This window comes from Ambystoma mexicanum, chromosome 7q, assembly GCF_040938575.1.
Source record: "Ambystoma mexicanum isolate Mex_15411 chromosome 7q, UKY_AmexF1_1, whole genome shotgun sequence".
Lineage (NCBI taxonomy): Eukaryota > Metazoa > Chordata > Amphibia > Caudata > Ambystomatidae > Ambystoma > Ambystoma mexicanum.
In genome coordinates, this window is record NC_090941.1 from 516,810,355 (window position 1) to 516,830,919 (window position 20,565).

Consider the following 20,565-nt stretch of genomic DNA (forward strand, 5'->3'; position numbering starts at 1 on the left):
AGGAACCCAGGGGATGCAGTCATCGCTAACAGAGACTTGATGGAGCAGACTATCATCACTCGTAGCATGGACAGCTGCTGAATCTTGTGGAGCATGGTACGACCCTATCCTCTGATGTGGTAGCCAGACACGACAGTGTGTGGAGTCTTGAACCCAGGAACAGAGCTTTCTGAGACAACGATATGCATGACTTTGGAAAGTTGAGGGGGACTCACAGAGAATTCGCCACTGGATGGTCTCATCAGTGTGCTGAACGGCCAGAAGCCGTGAGGCGGCACGTATTAGCCAATGGTCCAGGTAGGGGTAGGCATAAATGCCTGTGTGGCATCCCATGGAGGTGGGTATTTTGTGAAGACTCTTGAAGCTGATTTTAGGCCGAAAGGCATAGCCTGGAACTGGTAATGTTTGTCTTGCGCCACAAAGCAAAGGAAATGGCTGTGTTTGTGATTTATGCGGATGTGGAAGTAGGCATCTGCAAGTCCAGAGAGCAGAGGAGGTTTCCCTGTTCCAGCTGGTCCAGAATGCGTTGTAGCAGAACCATGCAGAACTTTTGTGATTTGAGTAACTTGTTGAGCTGCCCGAGGTCGATGATGGGTCTCCACCCACTAGACTTTCTCAATAGGAAGTATCTGGTGTACATGTCAGAGCCAAGGAGGTGCGATGATGTGGCTTCTATAGCCTCATTTTTTTTTTTTTAGCAGGGACTGTACTTCCTGTAAGAGGAGGGGGTAGATGTTGTTCCTTTTACTTTGTTGGTGGAATGGAAGGGCATTTGCCCAGAAATTCGAGGTTGTGGCGCTGTTGAACGATGTTGAGCATCCATTTGTCGGTGGAGATGTTGCGCCACTGATGGTTAAACTGCAACAACCGGCCTCCCACTGAGGTGCAGAAGTGGGGACCTGGGTGCTGGTGTTGGCCAGGCTTGCTTGGGAGTTTGCGTGCAGGTGGGAGCTCTGCACCTACGCTGCATACCTCTATACACTTGCAACCTCCCTTAGTATGTCTCCTATGAGCTGGTGTGAGACAGTTCGCGGTATGAAGGTCGATAATCCCTGGAGGTTCTGGAGAATCGGCTCTTACTGGATTGAAAGGACTACCTCAGCTACAACAGGGTGCCCAGGAAATAGGCCGTATCTGTGTGTGCCTCGATTGCCTGGAGGGTCTCATTGACCTTCCCAAAGAGGTCCACTCCATCGAACAACTTTAGACTGTATTTGGGATGGAAATTGGTAACTTTTAAGCACCCTTGGCACCTCAGCACCGCTCCATTACCCATCTGGCAGAAGCCTGTGTCCGCTATATCTAGCGTTACAGTGATGGCGTGATCCGATGCAACCCCTCTTTTGTGTTATAAGGCAATCACTTCATCCTTTTTATTTTCTGGCAGGAAATCGAAGATGGAACCCATTTTATAACACAATTCCCTGTCGTATCAGCAGAGAATGGCTAGAAAATTTGCTGTCTTAATGGTGGTGGCGGCTGTGGTAATCACCCACTTTACAAAAGCATCCAGTTGCTTTCCTTCCTTGTCCAGGGGTACCATGCATGGAGAAGAGGGGTTGACGGATCTCTTCCTTGCCACAGATGACACTATAGGCTCAGGGCATGGCTGAGTGTGAAGACACTTGAGTGCAGTATCCAGATTTTTTTAAATTTCTTCTCCAGGCGATCCTTCTTTGGGGGAGCAGAGAATGGATTTTTCATTACCAGCAAACCATCCGCCCAGATGTCATTAAGCATAGGAATGGCCACGACTGATTTCCTAGATTCTTCACACCTCTGCAACAGGAAGCCCTCCTTCCTCTGCTCTTCCAGAATGAGATCGAAGAACTTCACCGCACTTGTTAACAGTGTGTGAAAAGAACCTCTCTCTTCTAGTGGTGAATCTCAGGAACGCAGATCAGAAGTCTCCCCATCTGCTGGTACCATACTCATCCGTAAAATGCGTATGCTGGGATGTGTCCGTGTCCGGACCGGTATCCGTGTCGGTGAGGGTAGTCGCTGGGACAGAGAACAACTGAGGCGTTAGCGAAGGCGACTGAGGTGGTCGAGCCACGTCCTGACATGAAGGCAAACCCTGAGGGCTGCTTTTTGGGGCACCTTCAAGGTCCTCAGAAAGTAGACGTTGCTGCAATTCTGAGACCAGTTTGAAAAGTAGAGAGGATGTATAGTGACAAATCCTTAGGTGCCGATGGTGTTCCCAAGGGAACTGTTGGCACAGCAGTGTGTGGAACAGGTTTGACAAGGTGCTGGCAGAATCGGGTCAGGTGGCCCTTCCACTTCTTCCAGTTCTGAGAATGAAGCCTCTGGAGGCTCTTCTTCAGATATACTACTCTCTTGCAGCATATGGGGAGGCAATGTCTTTGACACAGCATGCTCCATGGGGAAAAGTGGTTTTGCCTTTGTGGGCCGTGGCAAAAAGGAGAGTGCTGGAGGCATCTCTTTTTCTAATCTCAAACCACTAGGAAATGAAGCGATCAACAGTACCTATGGAGTCATCAACGGTGCTGTAGACGATAATGGTGCCAATGCCGGTCTCGGAGACAAAGCAATCCTGGCCAAGGTGATAGTAGTCTGCAACGTGGTCCTCGACGAGGCCATCGTGGTTGGTTCAATCATTGACAAAGAGGTGGTAGAGTCTGGTCTATGGGTAATCGACCGTAGTCGATGCACATGTCGTGGACGAAGTGGATGGTGTCGATGATGATTTGTGTCTGTGGCCAGTCAACAGTGTCGTCATTGCAGAGGTCAACTTACCTTTTTTGTAGCAGATGCAGTACTCGTGGACATGGACAGAGACAAAACCAATGGAGTAGATGCCACCCACTCAGCCGCTGTTGTTGTCGAAAAGCAGGGTACTTGCAGTGTGTGACTTATGTCCCCTTTTAGGTTTCTTCCCCAGGGAATTGTCCTCATGTGACCTTGACCTCTTAGTAGAGGGATTACATTCCACAGGCCTACCGACCCTGTTTGAGGCATGACTTGGGAGCGAGGCCGAGTTAGAGGCCCCGTCACCTTCCTCCAATCAAGTCACCAACCTTTGATGATAATCCTTTTCAATTTTTTGATGAAAAGGACTGGCATATGGAGCAGTTCTCCACATTGTGTTCCAGGTGCAGGCAATACAGGCATTTATCAAGCCGGCTGCCTGAAAAGAGTTTTCTTGCTGGCGTCATCATGGCCACATGGAGAAGGCCTCAAAATTGATAATGCCTCACGTGACAAGCCATCAACGGTCTTGATCTTCACCGGCAACAGGTCCCCGCTACCAACAGTCATGAAGTGATGGATGATGAGGAAAATGAGGGAAATAGTAATTCAAAAATAGGACAAAAGTCGATTCTTGGAGGCACGAAACATGAACTCCCAACACGTAAATGTACAGTAAAAATTTGAAGATGACCACCAGGGGTGGAGCTAAGGTGGAGAATGCAGTTTACTCCTGAAAGAGAACCAGGAAGGACGTTCGAGTCTCCTCTTCATTCCCAAGAAATGAATGTCAATTTAAATAACCAACACCCCTCCCCCCCCCCCAAGGAACATTGTGCAGAAATATCAAATGATGCCTTAAGTGGACTCCTAATGGCAATTAAAAATACAATGTTAATTCATCTTCTCATTTGAATTTTATAATGTCACGCTTGTGTGACCTTATACTACATCAAGATTTGTTGCTCTCCAAAATAAAAGCATGACACCTTTGGGCACCATACACAACAAACATGATAAACGTGCACAACTCACCTTTCTTCAACATGTTGTTGTAAATGTGCTCGTTCTATGGAATGCAGATAAAGAGGGTCTGTTGTCTTGTCAATTTGACAAGCCTGCATAGCAAGGTATTTAAATATGTGCACTTTACCTTTTGTGCAAATCTAAAACAAAAGAAACAAATCATGTCATTACTTGCTAAATATGTGCACTTTACTTTTTGTGCAAATCTAAAACAAAAGAAACAAATCATGTCATCACTTGCTAAATGTATGAAACATGAACAAGTTCTCAAGTGTGGGAATGGCAGATGAGTGTTATACTTGGCTATGCATATGTAGATGCAAAAAGCCCAAGATGGTTTCAAACCCCTTCTCATTACGTCCTTCCATAGAAATAATTGTGAACAGCCATTTTAAACCATAAAGTTCAATAATGTTATAATGATTAGTGGCAGGTTTTGTTGCTCCGAATATAATGATAAATTGATAATTGTGTAAAGTCAAGGGCAGGGTTGCAAGTACTGTCTTAGACAGACCCAAAGAAGAAGGGGTGACGGGGCCTCTGTTTTGATTGCTTCAAAATAAAAGGTTGCTCGTTTTCAAGATGGTTTCCTGCTAACTGTATAAGCCTTGTTATACAATCAGGTGGCATGTCTGTGAGAATAAAATTCCTATCTACTGGAAAACTAATATAATATACATGTGTAAATTATCCAGATAAATGCATTAAGATTAATTTAAACATCTACAATTCAATTGATGCGAAGTATCACTGAAAAATGTAATGCAATTCCTTGACCGCAAAACAACATTATCTGGGCAGGTTTGCATAAGTGATGAAACTGGTCCGTATAAACAATTATTTAATGTTCGCAACGTTACAAGTGAACTAATAAGGGCATACAATTTTTAAAGAAAACACAAGCCTGCTAATGCCGATAGGATAATCATGCTGGATTGAGGCAGGCTTGGTAATGTAAAGATGCTCTTCTCAAGAACCTGTGCACCTTTTAGGGTCTTAAAAATACCTGTCTACACTGTGTAACTTCACTTATTTTATTTATTTATTTGTAATGCGCCGGTAACTCGCAAGTTTCGGGGCGCAGAAACATGGACACGAGGACTAACAGAAATGGGACGAGACAGTTCCTAGAAATCAAAGGTTTAGGGGTTCAGGAGTGGCGAGGTCAGTTAAAGAGATACGTTTTCACTAACTTACGAAAGCTTAAGTAGTTAGGTTCTTTCCTTATGTGGACTGGCAGATTGTTCCAGATACCTGCTGTGATAACTGGGAAAGATTTTCCAAGTCCAGATTTACGTTTATGAGGCATTACTGCGATCCTACTTTGATCTGAGGATCTTAAGGCGCGGCTTGGGGCATAGGGACGTATTTTCGATTTTAGATAGCCTGGTGCCTTCCCGTGGATGCATCTGTGGGCTATTGTAAGAGCCTTGAAGTGAGTTCTGCTCTCAATTTTGAGCCAGTGTAATTCCTTCCTGGCTGTACTGATGTGGTCTGATTTGGATTTGCCTTTGATTATCCTGACTGTTATTTTGGATAATCTGGAATGCCTGTATGCTTTTTTTGTTGGCTCCTAGCATAAGTGCATTCCCGTAGTCTAACCGAGAGAGGATGGTTGCTCTAGCCACTGTGGCACAGTTGTTCCCTGATAGATACGGTCTAATAGCTCTGAGGAGTCTCAAGTAATAGTTGCATGTTTTTTTATGTATTGAGTCTGTGCTTCTGCTCCTAAGGATGCTTCCATCATCATGCCCAGGGTTTTTACTTTCTCAATTACTTTAATGTTGACGTCTTTGATCTTGAAGTTTGTGTAGTCGTGTGGCAATGTGTTTCTGGCTTGGGTGGATCCGAAAACCATTAGCTCGGTTTTGCTGCTGTTCAAACACATCCAATTGGAATCCATCCAAAGTTCTATGATGTTATATATTCTGTTTAGATGGTCATTGTCAGTTTTATGGTCCCCGCTAAGTTCCAATACCAGCTGCGTATCATCTGCATAATTGGTAAAGAATATATCTCCATGATCTAAAATGTAGCATAAGTATCTGATGTAGAGATTGAACAACAATGGGGACATGCTGGCTCCCTGGGGAACCCCGCAGAGGATCTCCCTTTCCATGGAGAGTTTGTCTCCCCAATGGACTCGAGATGTCCTGCCTTTTAAAAAAGACATTATCCATGTTTTTGCCTCTTGTGAGCCGTTGATCGTGAGAAATCTGCTGCAGAATCTTCTACCACGTTTGGGTAAATATCCCAATGGAAAATCTATAACACACCTGATAACGGCAAAGGGTTTGTTAGAAAGGATACTTTACTGGGCGCATTAACCCCTTAAGTGTTAAGGACGAGTATGCTCGTCCTTTTTCCATAGACTTGATGAAAGCTTAGCGGGTTCAAATGAGGGCCGATCAATGATGTACAACAGTTTCGAGCTCAACACCCTCTCTATCATGCTCGGACCATGGGAGGCAGATGCAGCAGTACAATATAAACGTCAGGGCCAGTATTATGGCACCTTTGCTCATGTGAAATGCTTGTGCAGATGCGTACACTTTGCACATGTGCAATCACGTTCTTGTTAATGCCCATACACCAGCACTGTATTTACACCAGAGTAGATGTTATTGTGTATGTAAAAGAGAGCATATGTACACATGCAAATATACTGTAATTCCAACTAGATCGGTCTTATGATGCCTTTGTACATGCACAAAAATCTGCAAGTGTGCAAACCCTGCTTGAGCATGTGCAAACCACTAGCAGCAGCGTAACTACACTGGAGCTGCTATTGTGCATCGGGAAAAAAAAACTTGTGTCATCTGAAAATGTACTGTCATACTGCCCCAAGGGCCTGAATACTAAATATTGTGAAGGTATCATGAAGTAAGACACAGAGAATAGATTCACCTTTTTAAGTAGATGGTTTATTTTTCTTAAATGTCACGATGGAGTAAGGCCTAACTTGCCCTATGCTAAGGTGGGATTTCCCTATGTAAAGAAAACTAAAGATAGTCTGTGCCATTAAGTTCCACTTAAAAGTCTGTCTGCGTCCAAAACCTATACTTGCCCCCACAGCTTACCATATATAATATGTAGGGATGTCAGAATCAAAATAAATGGCAGTCAAAACTGCTTCTTCCAGCTCGTGCCTTAAGTTCGGCTTCCCTTCCCCAAGTTTATAACAGTTCCAAAACGGCCTCAGGGTTCCCTTCTTTTTTACACCACCTTGCTTTCGCTTTGCTCATAAGGGTTCATCACTTGCTTTGATCTTGTGCTGTATTCACACAGGTTCATCAAACCTCTCAGTTCAGTATTCAACAATGCTTGCAGCATTCACAAAAAGTACTTCTAATGCTTTTCATCTTTCATAGGCATTCAATAATGGTTGTGGTACTCTTAGAAATACGTATATCTTTATCCGGTATTCAGTAATGTTCGTAGCACTCTTAAAAGTACTAATGCCAATTTGCAGATTGCTCGGCATTCAACAAAGTTAGATTTAGTCTTCCATAGCAATTGTAATGATTCTTAGATTGTTCGCTATGCCAATGTGCCTCTATCCAGACCCGGAGCGCCCCAGTATGAGTGTTCCCTTCTCTTACACTCACTGGTCTGTTATCGCTCCTCCTGGCCTCTCGATTCGGCTTCTCTGCTTCTTTCAGCTCTGCCTGTTCCTTGTGTGAGCTACTGCAAGCAGTGCTGTACGTCCTCCGTTTCAGCAGCGCATAGCCCCACTCTTTCCTAGCGGAGGCTACCAATGGGCTGCGGCAGTTGGGAGCCTTCGGTGTCCCAGAGCTCTGCTGTAGACACCGGTAAAAGGGCACAGCCAGCTTTTTGACCCTTGCACGACCTGTGCTGGCCCCGGCGTCCTTCCTACACTCCTGCTAAACCTGGCTTTGCTCCAGCCAGTTCCTCTCCAGCCCGCTCTGCCTCTGCACGCTACGTTCCTTCCTGGTTGGTTCACCCCAGGATGGATCTCTCCAGGATGGTTCTCTCTAGCTGCTGGGTGGTCACTCAGGTTATACACTTGAGACATGTTAACTGGTTTCAGGTTTAAGTCCTTCACTTTAGTTGCCTGACCATAATTAAACCAATTAGCGGGACATGCCTGACTTTTACAACAGTACTCCTCCACAGCCCTCTTCCTTGTCTCAGTACCAAAGTGGTGTGAATGAATGGCAGTGTGCATTACTCTCAGTTGCTTCTTCCTCGTTTTGGTATTGATCTGGTATCTCTTTACATTAATAAGAGGGGCTGATGTATATTTGTAAAATATTGGCATTTTGGAGGGTCACTTGGAAAGGAAGAGGAGGGGAAGGATTGACAATAGCCTAAAAAAGGTGGTTGGGACCGAAGGTTCATTGTGAAAGGGGAATGGGGGTTACCATGCCTCAATCCAAGGACGTCCTCTCCCCACTCCAAAAGTCTTCTCCACTCAGGTGATCCTCCCTCGCATGTCCAACCCCAGCGACAGGATCGAAAAGCGATGGCCTTTCCTTGGCCCCCTGAACAGAGAATACCGGGGGAAAGTAAGTGAGGATGCCCCGAGTTCTCCGACAATATGCACTTGGGCACACACCCATGCACATCAGGGAATACCACCTACAGAATGCGCAACCACAAAGTTAGTAAGCATGCATTTGCAATTACACAAAAGGCTTTGCTGCTCCTCTACTACCAATGTATGCTACATTTAGAGCAAACGCTGCATTGTACCGTGTCAGCAGAGGACGCACATTTGATAATGTGACCCTTATTTACTGTAATGAGTCAGAGAAAGTTCCAGAGGATATGTGGTTGTTCTTGACGACAATTTATCTGAATTTGCTTTCATGGGAATCTCAGTATGGATATGGCATTAGGGGCAAGGAAGGCATCTTTTCATATCACACTCCATCGTAACTCCACTCCTCCTTTCTTCCAAAGACCACGGTCTGGTTCACCCAGGACCGGGGCACAATATTAAACCTTTTCATACAAGATTTGGTACTGCAAGAGCACTACTGTGGTGATGGGCGCTGTATGAATGCATTTTAATTTACCACTCCATAGCACTGTACGCATAGTTTGTGTACAGAAAGAACAAGCGTAGGGTAGTTACCATGCCTTAGGTATACAACTTGCTTCTGGACTACTGCACATAGGACATCCTGAGGATGTGTCGGTTTCAAACCATTTCAGAGCCACTGGCCTATGGTTTATCATGGATATGAACTGCAAATGGATCAACTTCAACTTGGAGTCGAGAGACACTATGAAACAAGAAAGTGCTGTCCCCGGGTATCACACTGTAGAGACCAGTCTAGAACTGTCTGTGCACATACCATACAGTGTTCCAAGGAAAAGCTGCAAATATGTAACAGAATGTTGGACCACAAGCACTGTCACTTTCTTAACTAAAGATCAGATGGTTTGTCATGTTATTTCAGTTACTCTGGTAAGTAAGGCAGCCAGCTTAGAATTAGACAGTAAGATAGCCCAGAAAGATAACAACTTGCTCCCATGGTCTGTGTGCTACTTGCAGTCACATGTAAGAATCCCAACAGTACTAAGAAACTAGATAACAGTTGCACATTACATTGGTTGGAATCGGAAGGAACCTATCCCTGTCTAGATAGAAAACCTGATATATATATATATATATAAATAAATAAAAAAGTCAAAAGTTGTTTGTTGGTCTGTGGTGCGAAGTGTTGTTCCTTATACAAATCCACACCGTTTCACAAATCTGAACTAAATGTTGCACAGTTACTTGTAAGGACCCTCCGGACATTACTAGCTACATGTCATTTGGACACCCCATGCCTTACCCCAGATTTCAGCAAAAGTCAAAATTTGTTTGTGGGTTTGTGGCTTAGCGAAGCATTGTTCCTCACAGTTTCACACTGTTTCACCAATCTGCACCACATTTTGCATAGATACCTGTTAGGACCCTCCAAATATTACTGGCTACATGACATTTGGACATCCCACCCCTTTCCCTGGACAATTGTGTGGGTTTGTGGCCTGCTGTGGACCTGAGAGGAGAAGATGAAGGCAGGTAGTATTCCAGATTCCAAATGTTATCTGCATCAGGTGAAATTACTTTTCCAGCTGATTTTTGTGAGATGGTGCCTGCCGACAAAGCCGTAAACCATGTTCACCGGGAAGGAAAGAAAACATTTTGTTTCTCAACCGGTCCCGACATGAGGAACAAAACTCAGTGTCCCCATGAGATTTCGAAAACCACGTTTCAAGGCCCTAGGATACACAATTTCCAAGATATTTGCACCGCAATGGACCACAACAAGCTGCACCACACCAGGGTAGGGCGGAACAGCGACCTACAGGCCCATTCATTTTCAACAATTAGAGCGTTATCATGTTTGTGTACAGAACCCGCTCTGAGAACGGGTACTTTTTCTAGTGTGATATATTGCAGTGAGGTGAAAATATGGCACAGATATTTGACCAAAATATAAGTCTTCTATCCACTGCATTAGAACATCAGGAAAAAGCCTCAGCTCCTTCCAATCTGGGCAGATATTCCCAGGGACAGCCACAGTTCAATAAATTAAGTTCCCTTGCTTGTATTGTGCCCTTAGTGAGCGGGTGAGTATAATGTAGCAGGTCTGAATGCCAGCAGGAAGTTGCTAGTCCCACAGAACACTAGTATAGTTCTGCCCATGCACCGTGCACCACTATCGTTGAAACACCGGCACCATGCTGCAGAGACCCAAAAGAAACCTGTGGGCCACATTTTGGGAGCTCAGACGGCCATACAGGTAAATGGAGGTGAGGAATTTATTTAAGGGCCTAGCCTAAAGAAAGTTGTGGAGAAGGGTGTGATGGATAAAGGAGTACAAAAGTTGGTTTGAAGGAAAGAATACCTTCTTCACCCAAAATAAATAACATCAATCAATAACGCATTGGTGCAGGGGTCGAAGTGTAAAAGAAAAAAGAAGTGGAACTATATTCCCCCTGCACAGCCCCTTTCTCCATCCAAACCACCTTCCTGCTCCCCACCCAACCCATACTGCCGAACCCCTTCCCCAATTCAAACACCATACCTGGGTCATGTCTTCCCTTTACTCCACCATATAACCCTGTGTTTCACAACAGTACTATTAAGACTGATGAAATCACATTGAAAAAAGAATGCCTTTAATTGAGCATCATTCGTTTTTCATTGTCCCCGAAAGCATGCAGCCTTCCCAAACACCCACCTTTAGTGCCTCTTGAGGGCCATACCAAGGACCATAACTAACCCCTCCTCACATTGGCTTGGGAATGGGCGCTTTGTCCCAAGCAGTCTATACAAATACACACAAATAATCCAGCGCTTGAGATAACAGCATGATGCATGCCACACTGGACTGTTACCAGAAGGGCCATCCACAGTAGGGGAAAAGAAGCAAAAACAAAGGGGCCCTTCCCCGCTGTTCTGGAACAGTGCTCGAGGTAACAAAGTACAGAAACAATGGCAGACTTTCCTGAAAGGTAAGTGGGTACCCTTTAGTTCCTGCCCACTTTGACCTCTGCACTGGCGGTAGACAGACCTGCTGGCATTCTGTCACAAAGATGGGAAAGTGACATGATTCAGTTGGTGGAATGGTGCCGGCATAAGTGCAGCTGGCGTTATTCTGACAGAAAGTCATGCAGCAGTATCCTGCATCGAAAGGAGAAACATGCACTTCTCAATCGGCACATGTGCTAGGGTGAAGCAAGAATGAAACCTACAGGAATGAAACCTTTCATGCATCCATGCAATAAGGTGCAATGTCCAGAATTGCCAGTCTGTCCTTTCGGCCCCATATAGTCTAACAAACTCATCTCCGTTCTTTGGCGGCTTTGTAGAGCCACCAAATCCACTGGGTTAGGATGATATTCATTATTTACAAAATGCTTGATGCAAATACCCAAAGAGTGGTTTGGGGGATCCCATCGGCCTGGATGACAAATTCTCCTGTGCACATAATAGAGATGCTGGCTCTTCTAACATTCTTTCACCTTCTATAGATTGAACTACGTAAATGCCTTATTTTAAATGATCGTCTCTATTCACACCTGATGTATTCAAGTTAATACATAGATCAGAATAGGACCCCTACCCAATGAACTCCCACATTAAGCTGCCGATTCTTAACATACAGGATCACCAATATGATCACACCATTTCATTACGAGTTCCCACGAAAGTCCTGATGCAAGTATTTTGATTGAATTACCAAATATTACAAGCAAAAAGTGGAAACCCGCTATTTCCAACTAGTTAAACAAGAACGGACATTTTAAGTAATATACACATTAAGGACTATGTTTCAGGCGGATGGGAATAAGGCACATACCCACAACTTAACCTTAATTTCAATTTTCATTAGCTCCTTTCTTAGTTAAACAGACAATTGTTAAATATCAACCCTGACAAACAAACTTCAACCCTCAAATCCTACCAAAAAGACTAAAAAAAAAAAAAAAAAAAAAAAAAAAAATCCTACCAAAAAATCCAACACAAAGTAGTAGCACCGACGAGGCCAAGCAGACAATTAACAGGTCTTCATACCTCTCGTTATAAATTTGAGCAAAGAAAAAGATCACTGTTGAAAATGGGAAATGGGACAAGTGACTTAAAATAGACTTTAGTAATGAGTATTGGCCAGCCCTGTTGATAAACACCCCCTTCAGTGAAGTTTGGTTTGGCAAGTTTGAATGGACAGATCCCTTTGGTGTTCAATAACATGTTCAAAAGAACTATACATAGTCACTTCTGCCTCAAGGCGTTGCATTTTTAGCCCAAGTCTGGCAAGCCCGAGCCTTCATGTTTGGGTAGTGGACAGATCAGGTACCAGGATTAGGACAGTTCTGATCTCTATTTGTATGACCTGTACTAAGGCAATTTATGCTGGAAGGTGAAGAAAGGTTTCCAGTTGGTGCAATGAAATGGATATTTACCTGTCATGTGCTGCTTTAATAGTTTTTGCTATTGTTGAATGAAAGGCCTTAATACAGGCAATGTTGAGAGATATTTATCCGCTATCCCCATATCTTGAAGGCAGGAGCTTTGTGTCTCTCAGAATTGTCCCTTTAAAAGTGTCTACCTACTGGCCCATGCCTGATCCACTTCCCCTCCTGTGTGTGCCATTACTTCATCTACTGGAATAAGCAGATGGGAGTCTTCACTGCTGTGATGTCTCTAGGGCCATTTTCCCTGTCCTTACATTTAACCTCTCCTTCCCTGACCACCCTCTGGTTTTTCCTTGCTTCCTCCCCTTGATGTTCCTTGTTGCCTCCTACTTTCCCCGGGGCATCCTCTCTGGTTCTCCCTTAACCTGTTCAAACTAGTCATTTAGCTCTAGGTGCTTGGCCTGTTCCAGTCATCCAGAATGTCAAATCTCTTTGGGTTTTCATGCTTCTCTTGACCAGCCGTGTGGCGTTGGCTCTCAGATATTGCTCAGAGAGTGGTCTATTGGAGACAACATTTTCTTTCTTTCGCTTGTTAACTGACCTTTTGCTGCAGACTCAACGGTGGGTTGGGTGGGATTGGGGAAATTGAGATATGAAAAACCAATTTGGCCCAAACATATAGCAAAGAGCAATTAACTTCAACTATAGAAGAAATCAACAGCAAATTATATAAATATAAAAGGAAAAGAAAAATTAAACTTTAACTATGTGGTGCGTCTCGGCTCCAGCAGTGCTGCTCTTTAGGAAGTCCATTATCCATGTTGATGACGTCACAGTCATCAACATGGATAATTGACTTCCCGGAGAGCACTGCCAGAGCCGACCTACAACATAAAGGTATGTTTCTTCCTTTTTTATTTATTTTAAAAACACCATTTGCACCCGTGTATGTAAACTACACGGGTGCTAATGGGGATATTAACCGCGGTGGGCCGACCAAAAGAAGTTAAGGGCACCGGCACCCTCGTTAAGGGACCCTTGCTTCGCTTGGGCCCGTAACTTGAGCGGGGGCAGTTACCGAAAGGGTCGGCCTGCTACCTCGGTTAATATTGCTTCAGTATAACAAAGAATGTTGGAAACAATTGTATGATGTAACTATTTAGCTTCCAGTGGATAATGCTCCTCCTACAAACATTTCCCTTCTAATTTTTTGAACAAGCTGAACATATTGGTTGAATGTCCGAATACATGAAAAACTTTTTCATTCATCCACATCAAATGATACCGGTATTTCACATTTTGTCGAAAATACATAAATCAATGACTGATCCACCAGGTACACCAAATCTTGCGGCAACTGGGAGGTCATTATTCAGCTCAATATTTGGATGAAATGATGCAATCATTAATACAGAAGAAAAGACATGTTCAAAGGACACTAGTGATCATTTTAGATGTTTTTAACAAGTTTTGATTAACTTTGATGTTGATTTATTAGTGACACTCAATGTTGATAATTTCCGGTAGGGAACAGCTCAGGTACCAGGATTAGGACAGTTTAGAACGTCTTTCTAAATCTGCCTGCTTCTACTCACCGCCTTCTGCAACTCATCCAGAACAGGACTGTGAGACTTGTCCTTGGCCTCAAGCCCAGGGATCGTATCTCTCCAGGACTGAAATCTCTGGACTGGCTCCCAGTGGCTGCGAGGATTAAGTTCAAAACCCTCTGCATCGTCCACAAGGCCTTCTGGGGCCGCAATACCTTAAACTTTCTTTTCCTAAATATCTTCCTTCTCGAGCCCTTCGCTCATCCGCCTCCAACTCCCTCAGGATCAGTCACTTCTCCAAGCAACGAGCTGGTGGGAGATCTCTTTCTTTGGCTGGTGCCTCACTCTGGAACAGCCTCCCTGCCTCCCTTAAAATTGAGGAGAACCATCTCCGATTCCGGAAGCACCTCAAAACCTTTCTCTTTGCTTCTGCCTTTTCTCCTCCTCTCCTCTGCGGACCTCCTGGCTGTAACCGGAACTGCACTGGCTACTTAGACATGCTTTGATCTCGGGCCCAGGTCCTCCCCTGCCAACGTCACACACCTGCACTGCCTGCCTGGCAACCCCCGCACTTGGGACTGTTTCTGTATGCCTACAGTCCCCCTGCCAGCCCTTGACACCTGGGATCTGCACTTACCCTTGCACTTGCCACCGGCTGGCCGTTACTTTACTTATTGTTAATATCTATTCCTATGTAATGCACTGTCCATGCCCCCCGTCCCACGCACTTGCGCGATCTGAATGACACCTGGCCTAGTAGGATCGTTGTCTGTCCTCCCTTTTGTTCCCCTCCCTTGCCTCATCGCGCCTTGAAGCACTTGTGTATAGGCGCATTATAAATGTCATATCATATATACATCGATTCCTCATGTGGAAGGATTAGGTTCCATGGAATGGTCTCTCTTACAATGTAAAGAAATGGGAGCAAAAAAGATCTTTATATGCTCCATTTTTAAATTGACCCTTTATAATAATTTTTTCAGATTTAATGAACAGCACAATATACAGATATCGGCAACCTCAATAGTGAAGAGAGGGTCCCTGGAATTCCCCTCCTCACCCCCATGAACATGACGGCCCGAAGAGTCAAAAACGCATGAAGCCACTCACTATTCAGACAGGCCTTGAAGGGCCAGTGACATCTACATATGCGGAAAGATATTCTCTTAGACAGCCATTCAAACCTAACCAGTCAATGTCCTTGTGGCTACAGGTGCTCCAATATTGGTTATGGACCCAAATGCCTCGATGAATGACGCTGACTAATGGTGAGAAACCAATGTGCTGACGTCATTAGTAACACCATGACATAGCAACGTTAGTCACGAAGTACACTCGCAGCCATTCACGAAGTTACACAAACACACACGTGAACACATGAAGAACATGCTTACACACATATATATATATACTGTCAAAAGCTTTTATTACTTTTTTCATTATCCAAGTGCAGGAACACTGAACACAAGGCGATCGAAGAGGTGCAGAGCAAGCTTGCAGATACTTATGGCAACTAACGCTATGGAACTACAGGATCACATAAGGAGCCTGGGAGGACCAATAGCGACTAATCTATGGGAAACATAGCACGGTATAGAGATGTAGAAATCATGGTATAGGTATAATGAAGATGACATGAGACCACAAGCTGCAGGACAAAGACGAGGGAAAAGCAGAACCAGGCTGCACAGAACAGCAGGCCAGGGCTCGCAGCCAAAGACAAGCAACACATTCCAAACTCAGAACGACAAGAGGCTATCTGTAGAAAAACGCAATAAATCCTCATAAAATGCAGAGCAGAAGAACTTGATTTCGTGGTCCTCAACCACGTGATGCAGCAGAGCTAGATATTGAGTATTCACCTGCAGTGGGAAGATGAGTGGTTCTGAGCAACAGAGACATGAAATGAAACGTGGACTTATTAACAACGTTGAGGGCACTCCCACAGGCAAACGTGGTATTGCTAACAGTTACATTGGGAGCACAGTCATTCTCATCACCTTGAAGAGGTGCACAGAGGGCTAAGAACAAAGCGGGGTCCCAGGCCTGGGGAGACCAGTTCCAGCCAATCAGGCAACAGAAATCCAGTGGTGGATGGCAGAGGGCAACAGCCAATCGTAATCCTGTGACACTGCAACAATGTAATACCTATTTTCTTGGGGAAGGCCAGCCACCTGACGTGGAAGGGCCAATCAACTAAGAACTATAGGTGTTATCCATAAGGTATACCACTCCGATCACCCAACCAAAAGGTCAGATGGGTTTTTTGAGGAAGGGCCCATATTGTGATGCAGAGGGACAACAAAACGGCGCGACATAGGCTTGCCAGCAGTGATTCTGGGAATTGTTTTCCGAATGTCCTATATGATCCCTTTAGCTTTGTGTAACAAACGACAGTTCCCACTTGCCCTTGGCTGAGTCCTCTGTTTGTTACTCGGGAGGGTTGGTGGGCCATGGGAGCTGAACAGGTAAGCTCATAGTAACCCCCAGACCTCTGGCATACCTAAGCCAACAATAAGCCTGTATGACTCCAATTTATGCAAACATGTGTGTATTATCCAACATCCTAGGTGTGGATCGGTTAATTCTATTGAAGGGAAGTGCATGTATGTATTCCGATTTATCCCCAAGACAGAACACAGATGCACATTCACGTGGACGTATAGCCAGTCTATGCACTAGAATATGGATTTTATGTAGGTAAGGTTATCCCTTCACTTACATCTAGAATGGATATAAAACCTTTATCCGGAATAATAAACTCGACTAGAATAGAAGGAAAACGTTCAAAGAAAGTTCAGTGCTTACTCAAGAGTCTTCTGTTGGCTAGTCTGAGGTACGAGCTGGGTCTTCAATTTATGTGAGCTTATATCGAATGGAAGGTTGTTTCATTAAATAGCTGGATATTAATTCCCCAAAATAACTCCTTATATGAGGACATTGGGCAGCAGCTATCTATTGGTCCTAATTCAGTACTCAAACTGTTGAAAAATTATGTAACAAGGATGTTGGAGTGTGACCGGTGTGAAGAAGATCTAATAAAGAATCCTTGGGGAGTAAGGGAAGCCTTGGCTACAATCGACTGGATACATACAATATCAGAGATGCATATTTTAGTATTATGTAAATCATTATGCTCTCATGATAAACCTAGAGGGCATTTAGCAACGTATTTAAGACGATTCCCCAATTCAAGCTGGACTACAGAATTTTTAAGATTTCGCCTTAATCTTCTATCAACAAGAGAAATCGAGTCCATCCGTAATAAGGCTATATACAAGGTCAACCTGAGAAATCTGTATGAGGATTCAAGAAAGCAGACCCTGAAACACTCAATGATTGAGTGTCAGGGGACCACGGTTGTGAGAGTTGAGCATTTCACTTATTTGTGGATAAAGTTAATTGGTTATTTTCTGATCATTTTTGGGAAAGATTGATTTCAGGCCATGAAGCTAACCTTTCTATCGAAGTTTTAAAAGTGTTGAAAGAATTGGGTCTTTGTAAATTATGTTAATGTTTGTTAAATTAGATGATACTATAAAATGTTTGTTTCTTTGTGATATGTAATGTGAAAAGCAGATGTTCGGCTAAAACACATAAAAAATACATTAAAAATAAGATGAGGCTCTCTATCCTTTGGCTATCCAGATGTTTTAGACTGCAACTCCCATTAGTTCTATCCATCACGGGATTTGTGGTCCAAAACGTCTAGAGCTGGAAGTTGTAGACCCCTGCACTAGAAGCTTAGACTATGTGCTAATTTGTGTTGCTTCCGTTCCAATTACACATGGATCTATATCTAATTGAATGCATATAATGCTTGGGGTTTGGAAGTGCCATTAATAATGGTTGGCATTGAACTGGTTTGCTCGATTGTTCAAAACAAATGATTTTCCAAGTAGCCAATCTCTACATTTACAGAGCAAATTTCATACCCATGGCCATAATGTGTGCTTTCTGGTAGAAATTACTCTTGAATATATATTTTAGGAACAGTGGGGCAATGAGAAGATTTTCCCCAGAGTCATGGTGGTCAGGCTACGACACCAGCAATTGGGGTCTAAAAAAGGCTTTGCATGTGGCATCATATGGGGCTGATCTATGGGAGTAGTCCATACACAGATTCTCGCTAATCTTACAAACCCCTTCCTAAAGAAGTTATGTCTGCTCCCTCCAAGTACTCTCAATGCATTGCTGCACATGGAGACGGATACAAGACCTATGGTGGAAGTCCTAAAGCCCAGGCCAGTGTTATACTGTGTCTGGATCTGGGGGTCTCTGAGGTTAGCAATGTATAGGGAGGCCTTGATGCACATCATGTCCCTAGCGGGAGGGAGGCTACTCTCATGGTTCGCACAAATCAAGGGGTGTCTGACCTCCTTAGGCCTTCGCTCCTTTTTGGATAATCCCCACGAAATTAGCACTGCAGCAAAAGCTATTGTGAAAGCAGCGGTGGTTGTTTTAGCACGCACCAGGATGGGAAATGCATGCAAAATGCACACTACCAGCTATTAACAGGGCTGCAATACTGAGAACATAAATTGGATTCATGGTATGAAGATTAAACAGAATTTGCCTTTCATACAATCAACAAACCAAAAACAAACAAAAAAAATTAGGATATTTTCTTCTGATACTGTTTTGAAAACGTTAAAAGGTGTGCATGTTTTAAACTCCAAGAATAAATACCAATGTGTTCCCAGGACAATGCAGTACCGAAATGTGACAATTCACCTTCAGTTGTTTATTATTTTTTATTAGGTTATACTGCATGGTGGTGAAGTGCCTGGCCTGCAAACCTGGCGACCACGTTTCTTGTCCCAAGGTGGGAGCATACATTCAAAAGAGGAAGTCTGGTTCTCATTTTACACACTTGCCTCTAAACTACCCTGCGGGGCTCCACCAGCATGTGCCCTCGACTTCAGCCCTGCAATCAAGTCCACCCACTAGATTGCCTAGAATACCCCAAATGCAGCAAAAACGCTCATAACATAAGCACAGCAGAGATGAGGCCACCGGGTCGTTTTTTATAACGTGACATGGGCAACTACTCCCAACAGAGGATAATTCAAAGTAACAGACGGACAAAATTGAATCAATCAGCCTAAGCTCTCACCTCACTACCCTGGGGAAATGCCCAGATCAGTGACATGCCACAACAAGGTCCTTTACCATTATTGCTGAAGCGAAGGTGAAAAATACGTCCGGCTGAATTATCAGCTCCAACGAAAGACTGTATTACAGCAGAACAAGCCATGGCTACAAATTAAAATTATGTTTCTTTTTCATCCACTTAAAAACAACACTCATCAGATGCTATCATTTTTCATTCCCTGAAAAGTAATTTTATAACTAGACTCCAAAACTATGAAGTAAAACACTCACATGTTCAAACTGGAATTGAATCACTGACTGGCCGACTTGGTAAATACAACATAAATGTGCTCATTTTCTAATATTCATTCCTAAAAACAGTTAACAAAAATGCCGCGTCATGAATGTGTCCTAAACACGATGTACTTTGCATTCAAGTTGGCTCTCCATCCGCTCAGCTACTCTGCTGCAGCTTGTGTTGGCTAGTCGCCCGTAGCTACCATCCACGGGTTGAAGGGTGTTGCCACCATCCCTTGTACATCTGGGTCACAGGTCATTGCTCTTCCTCCCCAGGGCTTCTGGCAGTGTCCTGGCAGCAGACGTAATCAATACGTTTTAAAGGGACACTCATTGCAAAGTCCAGCAAAGAGTTACCAGAAAAAATGAGATCAGACATACACAAAGACAATCACTGTGGCTGACACACAGACCTTGCCATTATATTGCCAAGCACTCACCATTTGCCAGCTACTGTGTTCACACCTGTGCCAGATGGGGAATGTTATAATTGGAAGGCCGTTACAGAAAATGTTTGCCCCGAAGATGCAGGAGCAACCGAATACAGTAAGGGAGCCCGAACTCGCTGTTAGGCAGAATCATGTACAGTACCCTTTGGGAACATTACACACAATTAAGACTACAAGTGTAAGTACAATTTCACCTTTGGTACAAGCCTGTACTACACAGTAAAGTAGTAGCGATGGCTGAGCAGCCAGACTTTTCTCAAGAGTAAAGTGAGCAGTAGAACAAGTTAGAGAAACGACCAACAATTATAGTGATTCAAACAAACACTTATTCAAGATTTCTTGGTAAAATAATATACATTTATTTACACAGTTTGAAAACATTACACTAGTAAGAGCAGCTCAATATCACACACTAATAAACCACAAATACACATCCGGTAAGTAAATGAACAAGTTCAGCTCCCCTGAAGTGGGAGCAAAATGGCACTTCAGATACTTTAAAAAAGGGGTAAATAGACAAGGTTATAAGAAAAAACAACAGAAATACTGGCATAGGCAGG

The 20,565-nt window shown here is 43.8% G+C and overlaps 1 protein-coding gene across 2 annotated transcripts in view; it reads right to left on the minus strand.

Annotated features, from left to right (window-relative positions):
* The window catches only part of LRCH1 (leucine rich repeats and calponin homology domain containing 1), a 1,427,405-nt gene that overhangs the window by 679,936 nt on the left and 726,904 nt on the right, over positions 1–20,565 (minus strand). For both annotated transcript variants that reach the window (XM_069640111.1, XM_069640112.1), the window contains exon 6: positions 3,745–3,875. In XM_069640111.1, coding sequence (XP_069496212.1) covers positions 3,745–3,875 — 131 coding nt within the window. The remainder of the gene's footprint in view (positions 1–3,744; positions 3,876–20,565) is intronic.